This window comes from Momordica charantia, assembly GCF_013281855.1.
Source record: "Momordica charantia cultivar OHB3-1 chromosome 11 unlocalized genomic scaffold, Mcharantia_2.0 BLBB01000011.1, whole genome shotgun sequence".
Lineage (NCBI taxonomy): Eukaryota > Viridiplantae > Streptophyta > Magnoliopsida > Cucurbitales > Cucurbitaceae > Momordica > Momordica charantia.
This window is the reverse complement of record NW_028275159.1, coordinates 14,044,425-14,069,679: the sequence shown is the minus strand read 5'-3', so window position 1 is coordinate 14,069,679 and position 25,255 is coordinate 14,044,425. Positions and strand designations below refer to the sequence as shown.

The 25,255-nt window shown below is 37.0% G+C and overlaps 2 protein-coding genes across 2 annotated transcripts; one reads left to right on the top strand and one right to left on the bottom strand.

Annotated features, from left to right (window-relative positions):
* Positions 1-1,814: 1,814 nt before the first annotated feature.
* Positions 1,815-5,286, top strand: LOC111023252 (Exostosin family protein). Its single transcript, XM_022300639.2, has 3 exons — positions 1,815-2,480; positions 2,909-3,165; positions 4,623-5,286. The coding sequence occupies exons 1-3, from the start codon at positions 1,865-1,867 to the stop codon at positions 5,172-5,174; spliced, it is 1,425 nt and encodes a 474-aa protein (XP_022156331.1). The 5' UTR covers positions 1,815-1,864; the 3' UTR covers positions 5,175-5,286.
* Positions 5,287-6,320: 1,034 nt separating this feature from the next.
* Positions 6,321-24,994, bottom strand: FAB1D (FORMS APLOID AND BINUCLEATE CELLS 1A). The gene is made up of 13 exons (XM_022300626.2): positions 24,776-24,994; positions 24,057-24,318; positions 23,905-23,938; positions 23,194-23,817; positions 12,276-12,420; positions 11,847-12,188; positions 10,743-11,600; positions 10,196-10,530; positions 9,898-10,024; positions 9,613-9,768; positions 8,111-9,475; positions 7,763-8,029; positions 6,321-7,040 (listed from the first exon to the last, which is right to left on the bottom strand). Exons 2-13 carry the CDS (start codon positions 24,262-24,264, stop codon positions 6,705-6,707), a joined length of 4,797 nt encoding a protein of 1,598 aa, XP_022156318.1. The 5' UTR covers positions 24,265-24,318; positions 24,776-24,994; the 3' UTR covers positions 6,321-6,704.
* Positions 24,995-25,255: the final 261 nt, after the last annotated feature.

Here is a 25,255-nt window from a genome sequence, read left to right as displayed (position 1 = left end):
GTTGGTGATTCGTGATCGACTTTATATGAGGGACGGGATGCATGGGTGGGTCTCCTCTATTCCTGTCTGGTGTGTTTTGTGTGCGGCTGGGGCGAAGTCTCGTGATCACTTGTTTTTTTAATGCCCTTTTAGTATGGATATTTGAGGTGCTATGATTTGTTAGTCATGCTCTTTGCATACCATTGGAGGTTGGTCCATAGAGCTTCATTGGGTTCGTCGCATCATTGCAGGCAACTCTCTGCGTCGTCATGTGTGGTGGTTGGCCTAGTCGGCGACTATTTATCATATTTGGAATGAGCGTAATGCATGGATCTATGGGGGACCTCCTAAACCGCCTTCCATCCTCTTTCGTGTTGTTTAGAGTGATGTCTATTTTGATGTACTACTTAGCGTGGTAGTTGTTACTCGTCTACCCAGCCGATGGTTATTCGCCTTGGGATTTATTTTGTTGATTGTTGTTTTTTTGTTGCCTTGCTCGGGTTTGTGACTGTTATTTGCTAGTTTTGGTTGTTTTTTTGTTGGCGGCGGGGCCTGTCTCGCTGTTTGTGTGCCTTGACCTCGGGCTGTGAGGTCATTTTTTTGTCTTTCAATATATCTACATTCCCAAAAAAAAAAAATCTCAACAGTTTTTCGGCCTCTCCCTCCCTTAAAACTATAAAATAACTATTTTCACCCATTTCCAACCACAATTTGAGGTTTATTTCTTTCTTGTCTTGTGTTTTTTTTTCTTCCCTCTCTCTCACGATCTTTTTGTTTTAAAGATTTATTAATCTAGATCACATTCCAATTTTTCATAACATTGTTGTTGTCCAAAGGTAAATATTTACCTTATGTGTTTTTTCTTTTTCTTCTTTACTCTTCCCCCTCACGATTTTTTTTAATGTTTCTTAATTAATATGGTAGATTGTGTTCCAATTTTTAAGAGCAGTATTATTTAGCAACTTTGAACATTGGTGAGAGATAAAATATATATACATAATTCATTAACAAATATCATTCATCGTATTTACATATTCAAAAACTAACTTTGATTATTGAACATATTTTTTTGGACAATACTAATTTTGGTCTTTTTAACAATGTAAACAGGGCAAAAGAAAAAGATACTAGAATAAATATTAATTTGCTAGATTAAATAGTCCATTAAAAGGATAAAACTTCCCTTTTGAAAATTCAAGAGAAAGCTCCTCCTAGGTAGTCCAATAATATATAGACAAGTGTTTTTTTTTTTAATTTTACATATTTCCTACATGGTTCACTTGTCTATATGTTACCGGATGACTCAGAGATTCAGGAGGAAAGTTTTTGCCTTAAAAATATGTGTCAACATCATTACGTGCATAGATGATCAGAATATGAAAATATTGACCAAAGACAATAAATTGAAAATTAGAATATAAAAAGTTTTGTTAATTTATTTCTAAAAGTTAATTAAAAAATTTATGACTTGACGTTTAGTAATAAATTTCAAAGGTTTTTTTTAATTTTAATAGTTAGACACTTTCTTTTTTTTTTTAACTTCTACGACTATATACAGATTCTCAAAATTTTGTATCTTTTCCACACTTATCTGATGTCTTCTTCCTCCAATTTTTTCCCTTTTTAAGTTTAAAACACACATGTACCAATCTCATATAGATATTTTGGAGTTACTTTACAATTGGAAAATATATTTTACAATCAATTTTGTTACTATTTTTGTTTTAAAATTTTATGTAGGATTAGAATTCACAAAAAATTTTAATTATTTAGAATTTTAATTATAATGTATGATAAAATAAATTGGAAATAAGACTGGTATGTATAAAAAATAAGTGAGAGTGAGAACACAGCGATGAGTGAGATGAATTACTGTTAGAGGGAAATGGCGCAGAAGACCAATTCTTCGCTCTGCTCTGTTCCGATTCTGTTTCTCCTCGCTCTTCTCTTCACCATTTTCCTCTCCCTTTTCCTCCTCTTCACCCGATCGACACCCGCTTCTTCTGAATCTCACATTTCCCTTTCTTCTTCACACGCATCCATCAAAGTCTACGTCGCAGACCTTCCCAGATCCTTCAACTATGACCTTCTCGACGAGTATTGGTCGATTCAGTCGGATTCCAGGCTCGGGAGCGACGCAGATCGTGAAATTAGAGCGGCCCAGATGAGGAAGAGCCTCGAATTCCCTCCGTATCCGGAGAATCCGTTGATCAAGCAGTACAGTGCGGAGTACTGGATCCTGGGGGATCTGATGACGCCACAGCCGCATCGGGCTGGATCTTTTGCTGAGAGGGTTTTCATGGCGGAGGAAGCCGATGTGGTTTTTGTGCCGTTTTTCGCGACTTTGAGCGCTGAAATGCAGTTGGGAGTGGCGAAGGGGGTGTTCAGGAAGAAGGTGGGGAATGAGGACTATGAACGCCAGAGGAATGTGCTCGATTTTCTGAAGAACACCGACGCTTGGAAGAAGTCTGGTGGGAGAGACCATGTTTTTGTCCTCACTGGTATGTTGTGTTCTTCTCTCTCTCTCTCTCTCTCTCTCTCAAGTTTACCATTAGAATTATTCAGAAAAAGAAGGCTTCGTGAGAATGATTCATGTTACATCAATTGTCATAAACTCATTAAAACCTACCATGTTAGTCTAGTATTCATTACGCTGTACCAAAAGCAGTGTAATTGGTAGTAGTTTTGTAATTTTAGTTTGAGTTTGTTGATTGGTTTTAGTCTGAAGTTACTTAGTTGGTTTCGATCCTCGACGAATAGAGAGGGTTAATTTCTTGTACTAGGCGTCTCTTTCTGTAAATAAACACGCTTTTGTTTCAAGTTTTTGGAGATTTCTTCAGGAACTGATATTGAGTGCGTGCTTTAGCATCTTTTGATTTAGTCCTCTGGATTGTCAGGTAATGTTAAAACTTGAAGCATTGTTTGACAGACCCAGTTGCGATGTGGCATGTCAAAGCTGAGATAGCTCCGGCTGTTCTTCTTGTGGTAGATTTTGGTGGTTGGTTCAGGATCGACTCCAAATCATCCTCCAACGCTTCCTCATCAGATATGATTCAGCACACTCAAGTTTCGCTACTTAAGGATGTGATTGTTCCATATACCCATTTACTTCCCAGGCTACACTTATCTGAAAACCAGAAGCGTCGGACCTTACTTTATTTCAAAGGCGCAAAACATAGGCATCGGGTTAGTATTCAATAACTTTTACAGTCAGTATGCTGCATCTTAGTTTGCTCTAGCAACTTAAGATCATATATACTCTTATGTTGATAATTGGCTATTGGATGTTATTTCATTTTAATTAATTCTATATAATCTTTTGACCACCATCGATTGGCCCGGCTATTTAAAGGGGAGACTTATGAACCCATATGTCCTTTGGCGCCATGAGTTCAAATCATGATAGCCACCCTTTAGTAGTTAGTATGTTAAACATTGGCATGGATTTTTTAATACTGTAGAATTAGATAGTTCTCTTTTGTGAGATTATTCAAATGTGTGAGTTTTTTTTTTCCTTGATAAAAATGAGGCTTTCATTGAAAAAATATGAAAGAGAACAAATACAAAAGGGCAAAAGGGCCCAAAGACGCATACAGAAAGACAACCCACAAACAGAGTCTGAAAGCTAACTATACAAGAAGGGACTCCAATTCAAAGAAATAAGACCTAAAGGGTAAGAACAAAACTCCTTAGAAAACAACGTTGAAACAGATGTGTTAAACCTAGCAATAGATCACACCATCTCAAGAGACCACTCGAGATACCTGAAAATCCTGTTGTTCCTTTTCAACCAGAAACCCCAAAGCACTGTGAAAAAACCCATTTGCCGAAGAATCCAGCCCTTACCACAAAAGGGAGGATTTCAAATGTGTGGAAGCTGCTTGAATGTCCATAGTAGTTAGAAAAAAGAAATTAATATGGATGGTCTCGTTGCACTTCAGATCCTTTCATTTTATACTATTCTAGAGCTGAATTCTGCTTAAGAAATCACTGTTGATCTTGTTATGTTTGCTTTTCAAAGTATACTCCAAACTTTACATTTCATAGTCTCTTCCCTAGCAATACAAGTAGCTGAATTTTTTCCAATGAAATAGGTTTCTCACACATCTGTGCATGCACTCGCACACATATAAACCGGGATAGCTTGAGCCATATATATTTATAGGTTAAAGTTTTATTCTTAACTTTCAAGTACTGGAAACCATCATAATTTAATGAATAAGTTAACTCTCAGTTTGCACATATCATACTGACTGACTATACATGAATCTGATCAGGCTTTTTAGGTGCTTATTCATGGATTTCTTCAGAGCTCACTAATCTTTCTCTGTTTAAATTTAGTTATTAGGGGTCATTTGGTAATTTGCTCATAAACAGTTTTTGACAACTGTTTTAATTAACCATGTCCAAGTGCCTTATAACTAGTTATAAGTATCAACTTTGTCACACTCTTCTCCATCCTGTGATTTTTGAATGAAGATTACTGCAACTGTTAAAAGCCAGTTAATTTCTAGTCTGAAATATAGAAAACAATTCTTGGGAATGACTTTCAAAGCAGGGTATTTACGTATCAATTGCTCGAGCCACTCGAATTTTTATGAAGCTGATATTTTCTTCTACTTTTTCGTATTTTCCATTAACAGGGAGGATTAGTCCGGGAGAAACTCTGGGACTTGCTGATTAATGAGCCTGATGTTATAATGGAAGAAGGCTTCCCAAATGCCACAGGAAAGGAGCAATCCATAAAAGGGATGAGATCGTCAGAGTTCTGCTTACACCCAGCTGGTGATACCCCAACATCGTGCCGCCTTTTCGACGCCATTCAAAGTCTCTGTATACCCGTAGTCGTGAGCGACGACATCGAGCTACCATTTGAAGACATGGTGGATTACTCAGAATTCTCTGTTTTTGTAGCTGTTAGTGATGCATTGAAACCAAACTGGCTTGTCAATCACCTCAGAACCATCCCAGAAGAGCAAAGGAGCGAGTTTCGTCGAAATATGGCTCGGGTTCAACCCGTTTTCGAGTACAGTAATGGCCATTCAGGTGGTATTGGTCCAGTTCCTCCAGATGGAGCTGTAAATCACATATGGAGAAAGGTGCACCAAAAGCTGCCTATGATAAAAGAAGCCATTGCTAGAGAGAGAAGAAAACCACAGGGAGTGACAGTTCCTCGTCGCTGCCATTGTACCTAATTTCACTGCCATTTCAAATTTGTACGTGGTCCTTTTTTTCTTTTTCTTTTTTTGTCTTAGATTGCATTGTTTAATTAATTCAAACCCATAAATGATAATCTTTTTTTTTCAATTCTATAATGTTACAAGTCTTTATTATTATAATACGCATATTGAAGGAGATGAAGGAAACAGCTTTTGAACTAGTCTATGATTTTTTTTCCTTTTTTTGTTTTTTTTTTTTTTACCTATGATGGTAGGTTTTGTAAGTTACTTTAAAACACTTTAAAATTCTACTATAATTTAAAAAAACTTAAAAGAATAGGATTCCTTTGTTTTTTTTTTCCTTTTATATTTTGTCTTCAAAATCATGCTTATGCTTATATGATGCTTATTTTTTACTTTGAAAATTGGCCAAGACTTCAAAAACCGTCTATTTTTTATATTAAAAATTGCTTTAGAATTTAAAATATTTTTAAAATGAAAATTTTAGACAATGCAGTTGAGGAACAAACTTGAATCTTTTAAGCAGAAAATTATGACCAATAGGTCTTAAATTCTAGATTTTTGTCTTTTAAACTTGATTAAGGTTTAAATACTGAGAAAAACAGAGAGATGATTAATAAACTACTAATTTTTAAAAAACAGAATTGAAATCGATATTATTACCATCTTTGAATGAGTTTAATCCTCCAAGATCTTGTTTTCTTGACCTCCACCTTATTTTTTTATTCATTAAAATTTTTACTTCTATAAAATAAAATTTTAAAAAATCGATTGGTAACATTTCTGTACCGAAACATGGTAACTTTTTCTTATTTTTCGTTCTCTAAAATTTTAAATTAAAAAATAAATTTTTATATAAAATAAAAATTTTTTAAAATTATTTAAAATTTTTCATGTTACATTCATTTTTTAATATTTAAGATAGCATTCTATCAGGAAAATATTATAAAATAATATGTTCAGAAAGATATTAAAAATACTGAACAAAAAATTTGATATTGTTGTTTTCAAAACTTATGAACAATTTAGAAAACATTTATTAAAAATAACCATCGCCAAACACTTATATTTCTCTAAACTTAAAAACGAAAAACAAGTAATAAGAAACATAAACGTACAAACAAGCCTTAATTTATAAAAAATAAACAAAGGAATAATGTCTCTCATAGAAATAGAAGATTTATATTTGATTACTTCTTTTGTAAAAATGAATGAACATTAATCAATACAGCATCATCAGAGAAGTGAAGATCTATAAATCTTCAGCTACTATAAACCTATACAGTTCCACTACACAATTACTTTTTTGCCCCTCAACTGGACCCTACAACAATTTTCACCACCCTAGAAATTTGCTAAAAAATTGCAGAATATCAGGGCAAACTCATGGTAAACTGGATGGCCATGCCAGCCCATCTATTTACAGTAATGAACTTGCAAGTGTAATATGAATTTAGAAGAGAGATCGTTTCCTTCACCGATCCAATTTCTCCAGATCTATATATGATGCTAAACCAAAATCGAGCAGCATAGCCCCTTTGGACCTTACGACAAGATATCGTTTTCTTCATTATTCTTCTGTGAAGAAGCATGGTCTGTGGTGCCACAGAGCTCCCAAGGCCCATGGAAGTTCTGCTGCAGGCACCAGGTATCTGGGACACTCGAGAAATGTGCAGACATGAACTTTCTGAATCTCCTCTTGTACTCTTTCGGAGAAATCACGGTGGGCAATACATTTTTTGGGACGAGGGAGGATTTTACCCATGTCTCTAGTTGCTTGTCCCATGTGTACTGTCTGAGGTAATCGATTATCCCACATACAAGCTCCTTCTTCTCGGCATCAACCCCGACGAGCAGAGAATAATCCATAACGTTTATCGACTGCAAATTTTAAGCTAAAAAACTGTAAGAAAAATGCAACTTGCAGATGAGATTAAAACCAGATCCACAGGGGGAGGGGGGACTTTTTTTGTTGTTAAGATTGTGACACTTCCATGACATTCTCTCTCTTTTGCACCTAACTTACCACTACTCCCTCGGGCGTAAAGTTTAAGTTGCGATAAATGTAAGGTTTGATCCGAAACTAATTTCATTATGGTCCCTAAACTTGGCATAAAAGGTTATTTTAGTCCTTACCGGTTAATTTCTCTTTAAAAACTTAATATATTCTAGTTCCTTAACTTGCACCCAATACCCAACCCATTACGTGATGCTTTAAACACTTAATCATACCGACATCTACTCATCAGATAAATAGACAAAAATGTGTCTTGCTCACGTCTCTATTTAATAATTTATTGAAAATTTGTTAACAAATTCATGGGTTCCATCTCAAAACTATTTGACTATGAGAGAAGTAGTCCATGTCTATTAGAAACCATTGTAAAGTCCCTTATCTTTTCAATATGGGACCCTTAACATAACATGGTTTTAGATACGAAATCTATGGACTTGGGAGTTTAAGAACTAAAATAGACTAGGCGTGAGAATTTAAACCTAAATTTAATCATTAAACACAACTTGTCAGAAATGTATGAAAATTTGAGCAGTAAAAGAACTTCAATTTATGTACATGCATGATGATTAATTAGTTTTGTACTCACGTTGAGAAAAGTGGTGTCATTCCAAATTGCCCGTTGCAACCGACGCTTTGATTGATTACTAACATATAGGGGAGATGAGTTCATGTCCTCCACAAAGTTCTGGTCTAAGAGGACTTCACCTAAACCCTTGGCAGCTGAGTTGTATCGAGCATGTAGAGCTCCTTTAAGATCATATTGTCGAATTATGTTGCGGCCAAAACTGAGGTTCTCCATAACCATCAAATCATGCCTCATCTCTTTCCCGCCTTTCGGCTCTCTCACCGTTACCTGAAAAATAAACGTTAACTCAGATGACGGAGGGTGGGGGGTGCTATAAAATGTCAAAGAGAGATACCCTGTCTATCAAACCTGATAGATTCCAAGAACTTTAGCAAGGCAGGTCTGGTTCCCCATGTCAAATGATTGATTGATGTACTTGAAGTACTCAGGAGCAAACTTCATAAATGAATCATACTCCGTCCTCTTGATCTCTTTGATAATCAACCTATCATCGAGTGTCTTGGCGAAAAAAGATTTGCTCTTCCCACCTTTTGCGTTCCAGTTTATACAACGGCTTAGGGAACCTATGTAATAAAGCTCAGATGGGCAGCATCGATTCCGAAGATCACGGAACTGATTGAAATATGGACAATTCACAAGATATTTCCCCTTTGCAAGTGACTTTATGACCCCTTCATGATCTGCCCGTTTGAAAGTCTCCGGAACTAGAGAGTCCAACAAATTTAACTTGTCAAAACTGGAGAACCGAAATTCATCCGAAGAGATGCTCGAGGAAGAATAAAGCAAGTCTGAATCTGAGGATCCGTTGGAGGGCACGTGATTTAGGCTTCGTGTACTCAAACTTGGTTGTGGAGCACCTCCGTTACCATCCTCATTATGAGAATCTGTTTGAAGGGATACATCTTTCAAAAAAGCGAGTACGCAAGCAACTATGCTTGAGAGTTCACCCTCATAGTCTGAAACAATAAGATTATCACTTGTAAGAGGAATGTGTAGCTTGTGTCCTTCTTTGTTGATGAAGTCGGAGGCTTCTGGTAAGAATTTCAAAGTATAGCTACTGGATTCGAATTCGGGAAAATAACTTCTCGGGATTTCCCTCATGTGTATCTTTCGGAACTCTGAGAACGGTGTCCAGAACCATTCACCGAAGGTCAAATTACAATTCGCACTTGTTGAAATTGGAATGGTTCTATCTACCTGCAAAGCAGCAGATGATAGAACCCTTCCTACTTGAGAATCCTCGTCACCTGAAGAATGACAGTTGAAGCCATTTGACACAGACTCTTGGCAAGAAAGTTGTGTGGGGCTCAGATGATCCAGGATTGGTATGTTCGTCGATTCAGTTGCTGAGGATACATTAATTTCATCACCACCAGATTCTTCATCCGAACCTTCAACTGCTATGTCTTTCATGGGAAATACATTTTCATCTGGTGATATATTTCTGGCTGTATTATCGTTCTGTACAATTGATTCCAATTCCTCGTGTCTTACATTGATAGTGCTATTCACCTTCGATATAACCGGTTCTTGTGCAACATTTTCATGAGTGCCAGAGTCCCTTGTAAGACCCAGCGACATTAATGATTGCAAGCGTTTGTCCCAAATACATGATTCTAGCAGCAGCTCCCAAAGTAATTGGTTCAAACCAAGATATTTGTGAAAAGTGAAGTCTGAGTTTCCTTTCTTACTAAGAGAACTTTGAATGTTTGCCTGCCATTTCGTTTAATGAAAGAAAAATGGAAAGGATAGCTAAGAAAATGATGATCCATAGAAAAAATAGAAGGAATTCAAAAGAACCATAGTTGTAAGACATTCCAGAGCACTCCACAGGACAATGAGAAGCTAACCTCAAATTCTGATCTTTCTTGGTTTAACATTTCTTCAACCAAAGAAAAGTCTTTTAGAAAACCTTGAGGGTTTACATTTGAACTTTTACGTTCGGAGCTCATCTTCTTTAGACAGCGTGCAATCTCAGTGAAAAGTAACATCCCTCGAGTGTAAACCTTGAGCAGATGCAAAAGAATTAAACACAATCAACACAACTCAAACAATGAGTAAGATGATAGAAGAAGCCAATTGGAACACATCAAAAAGTATAGAAGGGTGACAGGAAAATAGATAAGAATACATACATTTTCAGTTTCTCTAATGAGATGACCTTGTCTCAGTGAACTGTTGAATTCCAGTATCTGAGGCGGCATAGCGACTGTATAAATTGCAACCTCAGAATATCTGAACATAGCTGCCATATGGCCCAGTCTGCAATCCACAAGGATAATAGCTAAGGACTACCGACATTTTACGGGGGCAGGGATGGGGTGGAGAAAAGAGAGAACAGAAGCCTAAAAAGTAAATTATAACATGAACAGAAAAAATGGAAGTGCAAGTGCAAGTGAAATGTCCAGACTCCATGACTATGGCAACACGTACCCGAAGAAGTACAGGAAGTCCCCAAACAAAGAATGGCCACAACCCGATGATTTACTAGGTAAAGTGTCATCAGAAAAACAAAGCTCCAAAAACTTTCCAAATGACAAGCTGCGCGCGGCCGTGGAAATCAACACCCTTTTAGAGGACTCTGAATCACCTCGCTTAGATTTACATTTACTGCAACGACTCCACATCCAAAGTTTTCCTTCAGTTTCACCTGGCAAAACTTTTCCCATTGGAAGCTGTTTGACTTGAATGGAAAGTTGCTTTCGATGATGAGCGTAATAGTAAAAGTGAGCTTCTGGCAGTTCACTACAGACCGTGCAGGGGTTATTCTGCAATTGCACCAATGTTGGGTCAGCATCATCTTAAATGAACCGCAGACTAAAAATTAAAACAAACTTGGGAAAATAAATAATAAATTCATTTTGAACCAATATTCCTCCTATTGGTAGATGATATATAAAAGCCAATAAATTATAAAATTTTAAAAAATAATAATAAAAATAAAGGCTGTAGGTAACAGTGTCATGACTCCATCGCTAACCTGATTTAGTAAATTTTCTCTCAAAAATTTTCCAAGAGGAACATCAAAATTCTTGTAGAACACAATATGTGAAAAATGGCTTTGTTCACACATTGTTCCTTTCGAAGCATTTCGACTCGACATCAAAACTAAAATACTCTGAGAATCCAACAGTGTTTTCTTATCATCATTATTCCGCATGGTATCTTCAGAAATGTTACAAGCAACTTCCACCTCCCCAAGGCTTTCCAAGGTTGATTGATGGGACACAGACTGTTCATGAACTGAATTCTCTTCATCAGAACTACCCCTAACTTCCACATCAAATTGATTGGTTGCCTGTGGAGTAGATGGAACTGAGTAGATAGAATTGATTGCCTGCCTGGTTGATTGACTCAGGTCGTTTCCATATCCAAAATAAGAAGACAATGACTGATAAGGAGATGATAAAAGGAAACTTTCTCGCATGACTCTCCTCAATGGCTCAGAAATGGATGAGAATCCAGAAATAATGGCAGGATTATATGGTTCTGGTTCAGAAGACATTATTGTCTTTTCCACCAACTCCAAGTTTGATCTGTTAGAAGCCTCTTCACGGAGTCCACTTGAAATATGAATATCAGTTGAGTCTGTCGGTGGTTCATTTTCATCAGTTGATTTCTCAGCTTGAGGTACATCTGGGCTACAAGGCTCTAAAGGTGATTGTGGATCGGGTGAAATAATAGCTGGTACCCCATCAAATGGAATAGTTGCAAACATAGCTCGCTGATCAACAAGGAAAGAAGTCTCTAATATTAAGTGATATGCCACAACAACAGCACACTGCACAACACATTTAATCCTCTTCAGTTCATCACTGTGAGCTCCTTTCAGCAAAATCTGCAGCAGGTTTACAGAAATGGTTCATTTGCACCCAGAAGACAGTCAACTAAATCCAATTTTCAATTTAGAATCTAATCCATCATGAGGAAAGGCAAGATCAAAGTCCAACCATGGATGTCATAGTACTAAATAGATATAGAAAGAATCTAAATGCCATTCTCATTTGCATAGGTGACTGATGCAACCAAAGAATCTGTCTCAAACCAATAATAAAAAATATCAAATCATAAATAATAGACTAACCGTACAACCCAAACGTGTTGGACAACCCTCAATAAACATCAAAGTTTTAGTTGGCCTCTTTCCTCCCTCCAAAACACCTGCATGTTCTTCTACAATTTTTTGAAAATAAACAGCATCGCATTGTCTTATCAATTGGCACGATAAAGTATCAGATGTTAAAATTGGTGAACCGGTACAAAGAGCTATTCTCTCCAGACGGTGGAGTTTCATATCAAGCACCAATGTCATGCCTTTCTTGAGAATTGCTTCTTGGATAATTCGTGGAACAGTTTTTTCAACTAAGACCACATTTGCAGTGCAGCTTTCAATCATCTCTATAACAAAATTAGTATAATCATTTTCCTGTGATCAGATAGAAAAATCAGAAGTCATACATTGTGTTTCCCAGTGTTAAAATCATCAAAGACTGAAACATCTAAATTTGAGTACCTGCTCCATTGAATTAAATGAAGAGAGTCCACTTAAGGGCTCATCAAGCTTGCCACGAATAAGTAGTAATTTGGGGTTCTTACAATGTGTTGGCATGTGTTTGTGAGCTGCATGCTTCTTGAATACCATTCCCTTGACAAATTGACTGCAAAAGAAAATAATTATTGAGGTTCCTTAACATAAAGTAAAAAGTTCTGCCACTCGTCTTACTAGCAAAAATTTTAAAATAAATTAAAAATATTAAAATAATAATAATAATAATTGCACACCCAAAAGGTACATACTCCCCTGAGCTCTGACATCTTCTTTCCTGTTCATTCCACACTTCAAATGTGTAGAAGACACTATTTTTTGTGTTATAGGAAACATAAACTTCTAATTACAATGAATGAGTGAAATTTTCTATGATGTCTGGACACGAAAAAGAGCGAAGAGTGGTCACAAATGTAATAGACGAAGCATAGAAGAGAATTCTAGATGCTAAACACATACACAAACCAACGTCAAATAATTTTTTTAGTTTGAGCATCAAGAATACTGTCAACGTTGTTCTTAAGTAGCCTAGATGTATTTCTCCTTGTTGAATTTGTTATTCTCTTGTTTAGTCTTTTTCGTCTTTTCTTCTCTCCCTCATGAGTTTTTATCCAGAACAATTATTCCTTTTCATATTTTCAACAAAAAGTTGTTTGTTGTTTGAAAATATTGTCATCGTTGGTCCCATAAAAACTCTTTTGGTAACATTCACAATTTTTATTATGCCTAGTCATACTTTGTTGAAGCAACCTGTCTCTCTCGGGGCTTGTCATCTAAAAATCCAATACTTCAAAAGTTCAGACAGGGGTAAGGAAAATGATCTCTTCTCTCTCCTCTCCATGATTTTTTTCTTCCGAGCTAGAAGCCATCCCCCAAGTTCATCTTTAGTTGATTGCAAGTTTGATTCTAGCTGAGTTCATTTATGTTAGAAACCTCTTAAGACCAAAGGCACAATGGAGATCAACAGTAGTCATAATGAGAACCAGCATTTTTGCATTTGGGATGAAAACAAGATTTTTTTTGTAGAAGCCATGGGAAAAAACATCGTTCTGCCGCTTCATCTGTCACATTTAGTATGGTTCAAGGATAGTTTTGTTGAGTTATCCTCACTCCTTTCATCCTTCTGTAAACGGGATAGAGATGCATTTGGTGCCGTTAGTATTCAGAAAATTAAGATTAACTTTAGTTGTCATGTTGAATTAGTGATATGGCCCATTTTTGGAGGAAGAAAGAACATTATGGCTCCTGCTGGGCGTATAAAGATGGCTGGAATGCATTTTGAGATATGATGAAGGTTTGTTTATCAAGAAATGAAGACAAGATTCGTTTAAATAAAGAAAAGAAGATTTTGGAGCCTCTACCAAGATCCTCTTATGCTGAAATCATCCAAAAGATAAATATTTTTGAGGCAGGATTTCAAAGTACACAATGGACACCAAGATTAACAATGGTTGAGAAAAAGTCATTCATGATTCAAAAAGGATGAGCTACTTACCTTTGGAAAGAAAGAAAAAGAAGTTCTTGAGATAGATTGGTGAGAACAGAGAAGTTCATAAGTTATCAGTTGAGTTATCAGATAGATTGGAGACAATATTTGGAGATAACAGAGAGATTGGAAAGAAAGAAATAGTTCTTGAGTTATTTCAACTGAGAAGTTATTGCTCAAGGCATGCATGAACCATCTTCATTTAATCATCCAAATTCAAATGAAGGAATTGAGCAGCCACTGGCAGTCCATGGTGAAACTCATATGGAAAAAGATCCTACAATTCCCAAAAGCAATAAGGACATCAAAATTTCCTTTAATGAAGCGAATTCTTTCTATTATACGAGGAAAGAAGGGCCAATGACCATCAACTCATCGATTACAAAGGATTTTAGGGTTGAAAATCTCCATCTTGATTTAATTGAAGAGAGATGCACGAAATTTTCGAGGCTTCCTGAAAAAGAAAGAGTATCTCAGGAATACAACTCTAAACAGATCATTTACTACACCAACATCACGTTCCATCCAAAGATTTGAATGATGAATCGTAACATGGCGCAAGGAAATAGCCTCTCATTCGAGATTATCAACTCAACAAATGGAATTAACAGCAAGCACTTCTCTCAAAATGATGAGATCGATTCAGATAAAGAATCAGATGTAAGTATCAACAACCTTGATACAAAGCTTTACTCTTCAAAAGCCAAAGTAGACACTGCATAACTACATGAATCAGCATACAAGGAAGTTCTATGTTCCTTATTCCAAGAAGAAGCCATCCCTCAAACAAAGGAAAACATCAAAATATTTAGTGTTGGCAACTCTACTCGTCACCATGTGTGGCGTTTGACTTGGACTTTGACCATTTCTTACATTTGTAGGGAGCGGAACTCTAGGGTTCATGGTGGTCTCGGTCGCCCTCCACTAGTTCTTCATTAGGCTCTTAAGGGCGAGGTTTATTGTGAGTGCACTACTTGGCCAGAGAGTTGTTTGAGTCCACATCCGTTGCTCATTTTGGCTTAGGATTTGTTTCGCTGATTTGTTCTCTCCTTGCTTGGGTTGAGAGCGTGTGTTGTTTGGTTCTAATTTAGTGTTTGGTCGCTTTTCAGTTCAGTATGATCTCGGTATGTGGGTGGTCCTGTTGGGTAGTGTCTTGATCTCATGCGGTGAGATCCTCCTTTCTTTTTTCTTTTAATATATTTACCTTTGCAAAAAAAAAAAAAAAAAAAAATCCAAAAAGCCACTAAAATCAGAGAACCAATTCTCGTAAAGATAATTTCATGGAATACTGGAGCTTAAGGTGTGACTACAAATTCTTTGAATGAATTTTTCCAAGAAGTTTAATCACCTTTTAGCCACATGTAGCATTGGCAGTGAGGTTTTTATTGAGTCGTTTTCGAGGATTAGTATATTGCGACATTAATGAGAAGTCTACATATTCCCTCCTCGAGCATAAACATTCTTCATTAAAGTTGAAGCTGAAAGGTCACTTGTTTGCTTTAATGATATGATTATAGTAGTGCCTTGGATTAAGGGTGTTCATTGGTCAGTCGATGTCGATTTTAGCACAAACCTAACACTGACCACTTACCATTCAATTTCAGTCAGTCGAAATCACTTTTTTTAGCTCTACACTAACTGACTGATCGTTTGTGGGTGAAGGCCGGTTGGTTTCAATCGTGTTTAGATTGATGTCGGAGGTTGAACATGTCGACAGATACCGGTTGTTGAGAAGACAATAAAAAAGAGGGGGAGGAGGAAAAGACGAAGAGGGAAAATGGGGAGAGAGATGGGAAGAAAAGATTAGAGTGAGAGGTGAAAGAAGACAAATTACAAGGGAGAGAAGTAGAATGAAAAAAAAAATAAGAAGAAAAAGAGGAATGAGTGAGATGAAGGAAAAGAGGGAGGGAGGGAGCAAACCGGAGAGAGGAAGGAGTAGATAAGAGAGAAGAGATTAAATAAATAGAAAAAAGAGGGAAATCAGGCCATTCACATGATTCTGATGGCCTTCACTCTCTTTTTTTTATGCGTTTATTATAAAGTGTCTTCTCACATCTACTCTTGTGAATGGCCTTCCCTCTCTTTTTTTTATGCATTTATAAAGTCTCTTCTCACATCTACTCCCTCCCTCTCTTCGGTGCCCCCCTCCCAAATTACATGAAAGCAAATTCTTTTCTAATATAAATCGGTCGGCTGGTCAGTTTTTGTAGGTTCAGAGAAACTGAATAGTCAGATTTGCATAAGAAAATTAACCTCTGACCAGCGCATCTCTCAACCCTACTGACCGACTTCAGTTCAATTGATTTCGACCAATTGACTCGATTTTTTGACTGTCCTCGTGCATGTGCTACCTTGGATTGCCACAGGTCATTTCATAGTCCAAGGATGTTTTCTATTTGAAGGCAGCCTTTAATTGGGTTCGATTACCTAATAGCCACGTGTAGCCTTGGCGGTGAGGCTTTTATGAAGTCATTTTCAAGGCTTGGTATATTGGGGTATTAAAAAGAAGTATACCCATCTTCCCATCTCAAGAATAAATGTTCTTCATTAAAGTTGAAGCTAAAAGGTCACTTGTTTGCCTTAATTGATATGGTTTAATTGTGTCTGGGGGTTCCAAGGGTCATATCATAATTCGAGGATGTTATCTCTTTGAAGGCAGCTTTTAATTGGATGCCCATTTTTCCAAGAAGTTCAATCCCCTGAGCCACATGTAGCCTTGGCAGTGAGACTTTATTGAGTCGTTTCCAAGGCTTGGTACATTTGGATGTTAATGAGAAGTCTACCCATCTTCCCTCCTCAAGAATAAATGTTCATTAAAGTTGAAATGGAAAGGTCACTTGTTTGCTTTAATGATATGGCTCTAATTGTGCCTTGGGTTTCCAATGGTCATATCATAGTCCACGAATGTTATCTCTTTGAAGGCAGCATTTAATTGAGTGCATTGGGAATTTAATCCAACATCTTATGGCATTTCCAGTTCTCCCTGAACATTTGGGGCCAATTCTTTGAGATTTTCGAGGTGTCTTGAGTTCGTCATAGAGATGGGGGCTAAGGTGGAGGAAGTGCTTTTGTTTCCTCCTTTCAGGGAGTTTTTTGTGGCAGGCCTGTTTCTTTACGATTTCGTGGGGGATTTGGTTGGAGAGAAACAACAAAATCTTTATGGGGTGGAGAGAGATAGGGAGTCTATTCGGGATCTCATTAGATTTAATATCTCTTTATGGGGTTTTGTTTCGAAGTTGTTTTGTAATTATCAGTTAGGTTTTATTCTTTTGGATTGGAAGCCTTTCTTTAGGTAGGGCTCCTCCTTCTAGGCTTTTGTTTTTGTTTGCCCTTGTATATCTGTTTCTGTTTTCAAATGAAAAGTTCGGTTTCTTATAAAAAAAAAACCATATTTTTGGCAAATTTCAATTTGGTGCAATTATGGTGCATGTTAAATGATTTTTATTCCCGGTAATACTATGATTGGAGTCTTTACATCTCCCTTTTCTGGGAATTTAAAGGATTCTCCTTTGATTATTAATTCATTCGAAGGATCGTTGAGTTTCAAGTTTTCAAATTTTAAAATTAAGATCAAATGAATTCTCAACCCCCTTCCTCCCAGTGTTTCAATAGAGTCTCAACTAACCCTTCACATGCTTCCAATAATGAACCATCAAGAGAATTTATTCTAGACCTCAAGGGCTAGATTGATCCCTTAGATTTGGAATTGGAAAATCTTAACAAATAAATGGTTATTTGCTTAGGAGCTCATTCTAGAAGAAAACTTGAGCAGCAAGCTAAATTCCAGCAGGAGATTACAGAAGCATAGGATAAAATTTTAAGTACAAAGCCTTCGTTCGTGAGGTTGAGCCTGAAGTCAGATTCTTGACTAGTTGTTTTTAAGATCATCAGAGAAGATTCTTGGTCCAGCTATTTTCTTGAAAGCTTCTCAGAGGTGTTCTTTATCAAAGTTATTTTTGTGGTAGAGTATATATTAGTATATTTTACATTCTTTTAAATCATATGTATTCATTTATCCTTTACCTTCCCTTCTAGGATTAGGTCAACCTTGTATATTTGTCTATATATATATATATAGACTTCAGTAATGAGAATGAGATTTATCGGGTTCTCTCAAACCATAGTTTCTACATGGTATCAGAGCTCTAGGTTTCTTCTAAAATTTTTGTGCGCATTAGGGGTTTGATACCCATTAAGGTTTTGTGCCCATTAGGGTTTTGTTCATTGCTATTCAACTCAACTCACTACTACCAACGCCGCAGCCGCCGACCACTGCCGCCGCCGCCGCCGACCGCCGCTGTTGTTTGCTGATTCGCCAACGCCGCTGTTTTCCAATTGCTATTCGTAGGTTTCGTCTCGCCGTCCTTCGCACCTTCTTCACTACCAATCGCCGTGCGCTTCCGTCACCTCCAATCGCCTTCGCCCCTCTGGTTGTCGTGGGGTAGCACTTAGGGTTTCTGGTTTCAAAAAACACCTTATTCGGTTCAAGCGGTCCAGTTCAACCGGTTTGGTTTCAAGCGGTTTGGTTCATCCGGTTCAGGTTCGGTTCGGTCTGGTTCGTCACATTCCGGTTCGGTTTGGTTGATTTATACTAGTTCTAGTCCGATTCGTTTGTTTCGGTTCAATTGGTTTGGTTCACTTGGCTCTGTTCAATTGGTTTGGTTTGATTACCTTTCCTCCTTCAGATTTGGTTTGGTCTGTTTCAGTGCAGTTTTTGTTTATGTCCATATTGTTGAAGTTATGATCGGGAAGAAATTAATGGTAACGATTTCTGCGGAAGAGTTTGCTAAATTCCAACAGTATCAAGAGTTATTGATGGCATCATCCTCTGATCCAATTACTGTTATTGCTGATTCAGGTAATACCAATAAATGTCTTATTTCCTTCGCGTCAAAATGGGTCATTAACTCTGGTGCTACGAATCATATGTCAGGTAACCTCAATTTATTTGCTACCTTTTCACCATCTACATCTTTACCTGATGTTACAATAGCGGATGACACCACTTCTCCTGTTCTTGGCTCTAGCACAGTTCATCTCTACAAAACTCTTTCATTGACCTTTGTTTTAAATTTGCCACAATTTTCTTTTAATTTGATCTCTGTCATTAAACTTACTCGTGATTTCAATTGTTGTGTCTTATTCTTTCATGGTTATTGCTTATTTCAGGATCTTACAATGAAGAAGACTATTGGTAAAGGGCGTAAATCTAATGGCCTCTACACGTTTGATACACAAATACCTCCAGCCACCGTTTGCACTCGAGTGCCAACTCCTTTCGAAGAACATTGTCGTTTGGGTCATCCATTTCTCTCCGTGTTAAAGAGTCTCCATCCTCAATTTCATAGTTTGCATTCTTTAGATTGTGAGTCATGTCAATTTGCTAAGTTTCATCGTCTCAGTTCCTATCCTAGAGTCAATACACGAACTAATGCTCTTTTTGAATTAGTCCATTCTGATGTTTGGAGTCCTTGTCCTATTGAGTCCAAAACTGGATTTCGGTATTTTGTTACTTTTGTCGATGATTTCTCTCATGTAACTTGGTTATATTTGATGAAACATCGTTCTGAGTTACTTTATCATTTTCGTAACTTTCATGCTGAAATTCGAACTCAATTTGATGGCTCTCTTAAAGTTCTACGGAGTGATAATGCTAAGGAATATTTTTCTGGTGCTCATGGCTCCTATTTAAGTGAACATGGTATTATTCAACAATCCTCGTGTGTTGATACTCCGTCTCAAAATGGAGTTGCAGAAAGAAAAATAGACATCTTCTCGAAACAGCAAGGGCCTTAATGTTTCAAATGCATGTTCCAAAATACTTTTGGGTTGATGCTGTTTCGACGGCTTGCTTCTTGATTAATCACATGTCTTCGTCAATTCTTAAGGGTGAAATACCTTATCGTACTCTGTGTCCTACGCAACCTTTATTTCCTATTAAACCTAAAATATTTGGTTGCACTTGTTTCGTTCGGGATCCTCCAGCTCACCAAATTAGACCCTAAGTCATTGAAATGCATTTTCCTTGGTTACTCTCGTGTTCAAAAGGGGTATCGATGTTATTGTTCTGATCTCAATAGATATCTTGTCTCTCCTGACGTTACGTTCTTTGAAAATACTCCTTTTTCATCGTCCTTGAGTACCAGTCAAGGGGAGCAGTCACAGGAAGATGATATCTTTCTTGTCTATTCTATTGTCTCTACTTCTACTGAAGAACTTCCTAGCAATACATCTCCCTCTGCGCCTAATCCTTCCCTCCCCACTATTACTCAAGTTTATTCTCGTCGGCAAACTCTTACGGACTCATGCCCTTATACCAGCAGCTTCTTCGACTGTGGATCCAGGAATGAGTGATGACTTTCCTATTGTCCTTCGAAAAGGTAAGCGTAAGTATACTTATTCGATTTCTTCTTTTGTTTCATATAACCATTTATCATCATCTACTTGTTCGTTTATTGCATCCCTTGAATTTGTATCTATTCCTAAAACTGTTCATGAAGCTTTGTCTCATCCGGGTTGGCGGGCTGCTATGTTGGAGGAGATGACTGCCTTAGATGACAATGGTACTTGGGATTTAGTGTTTCTTCCTGCAGGAAAGAAACCTATCCGGGTGTTTGCTGTTAAAGTTCGTCCAGATGGATCAATTGCCCGTTTGAAAGCCCGCCTTGTTGCTAAAGGATATGCACAGACTTACGGAATTGATTATTCTGATACTTTTTCTCGGGTTGCTAAATTGGCTTCTGTCAGGTTATTCATTTCATTGGCATCTATTCACCATTGGCCTTTGCATCAGCTTGATATTAAAAATGCATTCCTCCATGGTGATCTTCAAGAAGAAGTTTATATAGAGCAACCACCAGGTTTTGTTGCTCGGGGGGAATGGAAAGGTATGTTGCCTTCGTAAATCCTTATATGAGTTGAAACAAAGTCCGCGAGCATGGTTTAGAAAATTCAGTCAAGTGATTGAGAATTTTGGAATGAAGAAGATTAAGTCAGATCATTCTGTTTTTTATAAAAGATCTGAGTCTGGTGTTATCTTACTAGTTGTATATATTAATGATATTGTGATTACTAGTAATTATTCATCAGGCATCCTGTCACTCAAGTCCTTTCTTCATAGTCAATTTCATACTAAAGATTTGGGAATGTTGAAATATTTCTTAGGAATTGAAGTAACAAGGAGCAAGAAGGGGATCCTTTTGTCACAAAGAAAGTATGTACTTCACTTGTTAACGAAATAAGAAAATTAGCTGCTAAGCCACGTAGTACTCCAATGATGCCTAATTTACAACTTACAAAAGAATGGGAATCGTTGAAAGATCCTGAAAAGTATAGGAGGTTAGTAAGGAAGCTGAATTACCTTACAGTTACTAGACCTGACATAGCTTATCCAGTCAGTATTATGAGTCAGTTTATGAGTTCTCCTACGACTGACCATTGGGCTGCATTGGAACATATTCTATGTTATTTGAAAGGAGCTCCTGGACGTGGTTTGTTATATAAAGATCATGGTCATCTTAATATTGAATGTTTTTCAAATGCTGATTGGGCAAGTTCTAAGGAAGATAGGAGATAACTTCGGGGTATTGTGTATTTGTTGGAGGTAATTTAGTTTTTTGGAAAAGTAAGAAACAAAATGTGGTGTCACGTTCAAGTGCTAAATCAGAATATCGAGCCATAGCACAGTCGGTGTGTGAATTAGTATGGATATATCAGCTTCTGACTGAATTGGGATTTGGCATCACCACTCCAATGAAACTTTGGTGTGATAATCAAGTAGCTCTCCATATTGCATCTAATCTAGTATTTCATGAACGAACCAAACACATTGAAGTTGATTGTCATTATGTACGTGAGAAAATACAGCAAGGATTGGTGGCTACAGGATATGTGAAGACTGGAGAGCAATTAGGAGATATCTTCACTAAAGCATGGACTGGAGCACGGATAGATTATCTCTCTAACAAGTTGGGCATGATTAACATATATGCACCAACTTGAGGGGGAGTGTTAGAGTATATATTAGTATATTTTACATTCTTTTAAATAATATGTATTCATTTATCCTTTACCTTCCCCTTCTAGGGTTAGGTCAACCTTGTATATTTGTCTATATATAGACTTCAGTAATGAGAATGAGATCTATCGGGTTCTCTCAAACCTTAGTTTCTACATGGATTATTGCAGATTATCATCTTCAAGACTTTTTTTTTTTGAAGGAAACAAATATTTCATTGATGGTACGAAATATACAAAAGGCCACATGGGCAATTACAAGAAAGCCTTCCAGCTTGTAATAAGATTGTTTAGGGAGTAGCTATTAAAAGGTGGAGTAGAAACATTTACACCATCCAATAGCTAAGAGAGTAACTCTTCAAGACATTTATTCAAATTGGAATGTTTTTATCTTGAATGTTTAGTTTTATAACTCTTTGATTGGTTTCCTCCCTTTTTTAAGGAGTTGTATCTTTGAACTTTTGTCTCTTTTCAGTAGTTCAATAAAGGTTTTCTTTCTTGTTAAAAAAGAAATAAAAGAGTTACTTAGACTGTACGGATATGAGATAATATAGTTCCGAAAAGTTCAAGAGAACTAATAGGTATTATGCATACTAACAATGTAGACCTTTTTTTATAGCTTATTTAATGGGAAGTCTAGAATTTAAGCATGTAAGGAGGCAACATGTTCCTTGAATCTCAAAAGTAGCTCGAGGCCTTACATGGCATGTTCAGGTAGTAGAGGATGCAAGGGAATGCCCAAACTACTAGGTGTTGGATCTAGATTCTAAGTCCTAGTCTGAACCCTAAACCTAGAACATTACAAATAGTTTTAAAGTACGACCTCTCTAAGTGTGCGCATGTGAGACCTTGGGCTAAATAAGGGAGAGAATGATCGAGGATACTATAAATGGACCACAAACAAGGAACGACTCTTGGCTGGCTTTCATGATGAAGGGACACCTAAACGGATTGACATCACATCAAAATAGGAGGGATTCTAAAATTGCTGGAGATATTGAATGTCAAGGTCATCAAAAGTTGAATCCATGGTCCAAATCATGAGCTTGGGACATCATGTAAGCAGTCAGCACTACAAACCAACGGCATCCAACAAAAGAGCAATACAGATCTTACAAAAAATCTAAAAGTAAAACCCCAATTATCAACAAAAAGTTTCCAAAAAGATGTGCAAGCCCCAAGGAAAAAACTTAAAGTTTTCAAGCAGTAAGCACCACCAGGACGGAACAAGTCCCAGAAGCCAGAAAGCATAAGCTGATGCAGTAGATATATCAAAATTAAGGTCAAGTAAAGAGACCAATACCTCCCTATATTAAGTTTGCAGATTGCAGATAGTTAAGTAAAATTACATGCTCAAAATTAAATGGTAGTTTTCGAATTTACCTTTGGCTGCGAGTTCCAGTTGCAATGCACTTTACTTTTACATAATTCTCTGGATCCAATGCTTTACCGTCTACTACAGGCTTCAAAAATGTGGCAGCTTCCCAAGACAGAGAACAAACTATATCCACCCAATTTTCACTGTCTTCTCCTGATGGGGGAACACCTACCAATTTAAGAAGATGATGTATAAAAGCCTTGTACTTCCCATTCATAACCTCCTGCATTGCCCTTTGTTTTTCCTCTTTAAACCTATAGCTAACACTGGCTTCATCTACCGAGTGACTAAAAGAACTTGACTTGCTCCATTCTGTGCCGTCACCAAACTCATCATCATCGTCATCGTTATAACCCATCCCACCCTCCATGTCATCCTTCGGGTCCTCTGGTTCTGGAGGATCCCACAAATTAGTATCCATCCAACTAGAATTGTATTTCTCAGTTTCCGTATTAACACCAGAGACATTGGGTGTTGCCTCTTGACTATTACTTGGCATTACATTTTTAACCTCTCTTCCACCAAATTGATCATTGCTACGAAATACTACACTCGAGTTTTGTGACTTCCTGTCTTGCCTATAATTGATATCTTCTTGGCTAATTCCCGTTGCACCTTCTTGACCATCCCTGACAAAATAAAAATAAAGGCAAAGACTAAATAAGAAAAATATGGTAGTTTTGACAAGGAATTTTTCCCTTAGTAAGCTATCTTACCTGATATCTGAATTTGCCTCTATAGAACAATCACCTGATAAGAAATAGAAATGAAACGCATTAAATCATGAGAATTGGGATTTGGGGCGCAAAACAAAACAGTATAGAAGCCCTTGAAAGAAGTATAATGTCAATGTAACATGAAACCCAACTATTGATGCTTGACAGCGAAGGCATTGGACTTAGCATGGGTGATTCACTTGTGCTCTTACTATCCGGCTTCATCATTTCTCGTTCCTGATTCTCTTTGCAAACTTTACATAAACACATGGGGCCAGCAGCATCTACTTTGAAAGAACTACCATTCTCCAATTTTTTCCCATCTGAATCTGTTATCCGAGCACCACAATAATGGCACATACTACACACCAAGCTCCAGTAATTTCACTCGATAATATTCTCTCCTACACCAATCTTAAAGCAAAATGACACCATTGTCAGCATAATAAATTTTCCTTGAGATTTGTAAACAACATCTATATGACTGTAAATTAAATAATTACAAGCAGTGAATCAAAAACCTCCAAGATTACATGCAGAAACATAAAATCCAAACAACCACTTGAAGGTGAATGAAGTTAACTCAACCGTATGATCCAGATAAAACCAGCAGAAAACAAAAACCCAAGAAACGCTCAAATGCAAAAGCAAAAACTCCACCCGGCCAACACAGCACCGTTCCAAATATTAAACCACTTTTAGATTTGAACATCAGCAACAAACCAAAATCCCCAGCATACTTATGAATACTAAATCCGGGTCTCACTAAAAATCCATCAGCCTCGGCGCCAAGAAAGACCCAATTTCAAAATCAAAACAAAAGAAAGAAGAAAGAAAGAAAGAAAGAAATTAAGAAAAACAAATTACTTACTGCAAAAGCAATCAAAGGGAACAAAGATTTGGATGGGACTTCAAAATCAATCCAAATTACAGAGTAGAGAGGGAGAGAGAAACGTTGGTGCTTGCTTTGGATGCAATTAATTGGGTGTGAAGCATTCAGAGAAGAGCCATGGAAGAGAAGAATGGTTCTACTTGGGCAAAGAGTCCAGAAGAGTTCAAAGTGACAAGAAAAAGAAAAAAAAAGAAATGGGAATTTATTTTGAAGCGAAAAAGGGGGAACCAAAATAAATGTGAGATAAATCAGAATTGCAAGAAAGGAGGAAAATTTAATTTTCTTCCTGTGGGACCCACACGAATTTTTAGTAATTAATAATATACAATTTTTTTAGTAATTGATTTATAATATTATTTAACAGGAGAGAGAGAGAGAAATCACGGGAATTTTGTGCCTAAAAAAATTAAATAAACCATTGTATTTTTATACGTATTATATTTGCAATAAATGGCATTT

Excerpts from the sequence above, each read along its gene's own strand:
- LOC111023252 (XM_022300639.2), top strand. The coding sequence starts at position 1,865 with ATGGCGCAGAAGACCAATTCTTCGCTCTGCTCTGTTCCGATTCTGTTT. Across the intron at positions 2,481-2,908 it reads CCATGTTTTTGTCCTCACTG|ACCCAGTTGCGATGTGGCAT; the intron begins GTATGTTGTGTT and ends ATTGTTTGACAG. Across the intron at positions 3,166-4,622 it reads GCGCAAAACATAGGCATCGG|GGAGGATTAGTCCGGGAGAA; the intron begins GTTAGTATTCAA and ends TTCCATTAACAG.
- FAB1D (XM_022300626.2), bottom strand. The coding sequence starts at position 24,264 with ATGTGCCATTATTGTGGTGCTCGGATAACAGATTCAGATGGGAAAAAA. Across the intron at positions 8,030-8,110 it reads AAGTTCTTGGAATCTATCAG|GTAACGGTGAGAGAGCCGAA; the intron begins GTTTGATAGACA and ends TTTATTTTTCAG. Across the intron at positions 7,041-7,762 it reads ATGACACCACTTTTCTCAAC|TCGATAAACGTTATGGATTA; the intron begins GTGAGTACAAAA and ends TAAAATTTGCAG.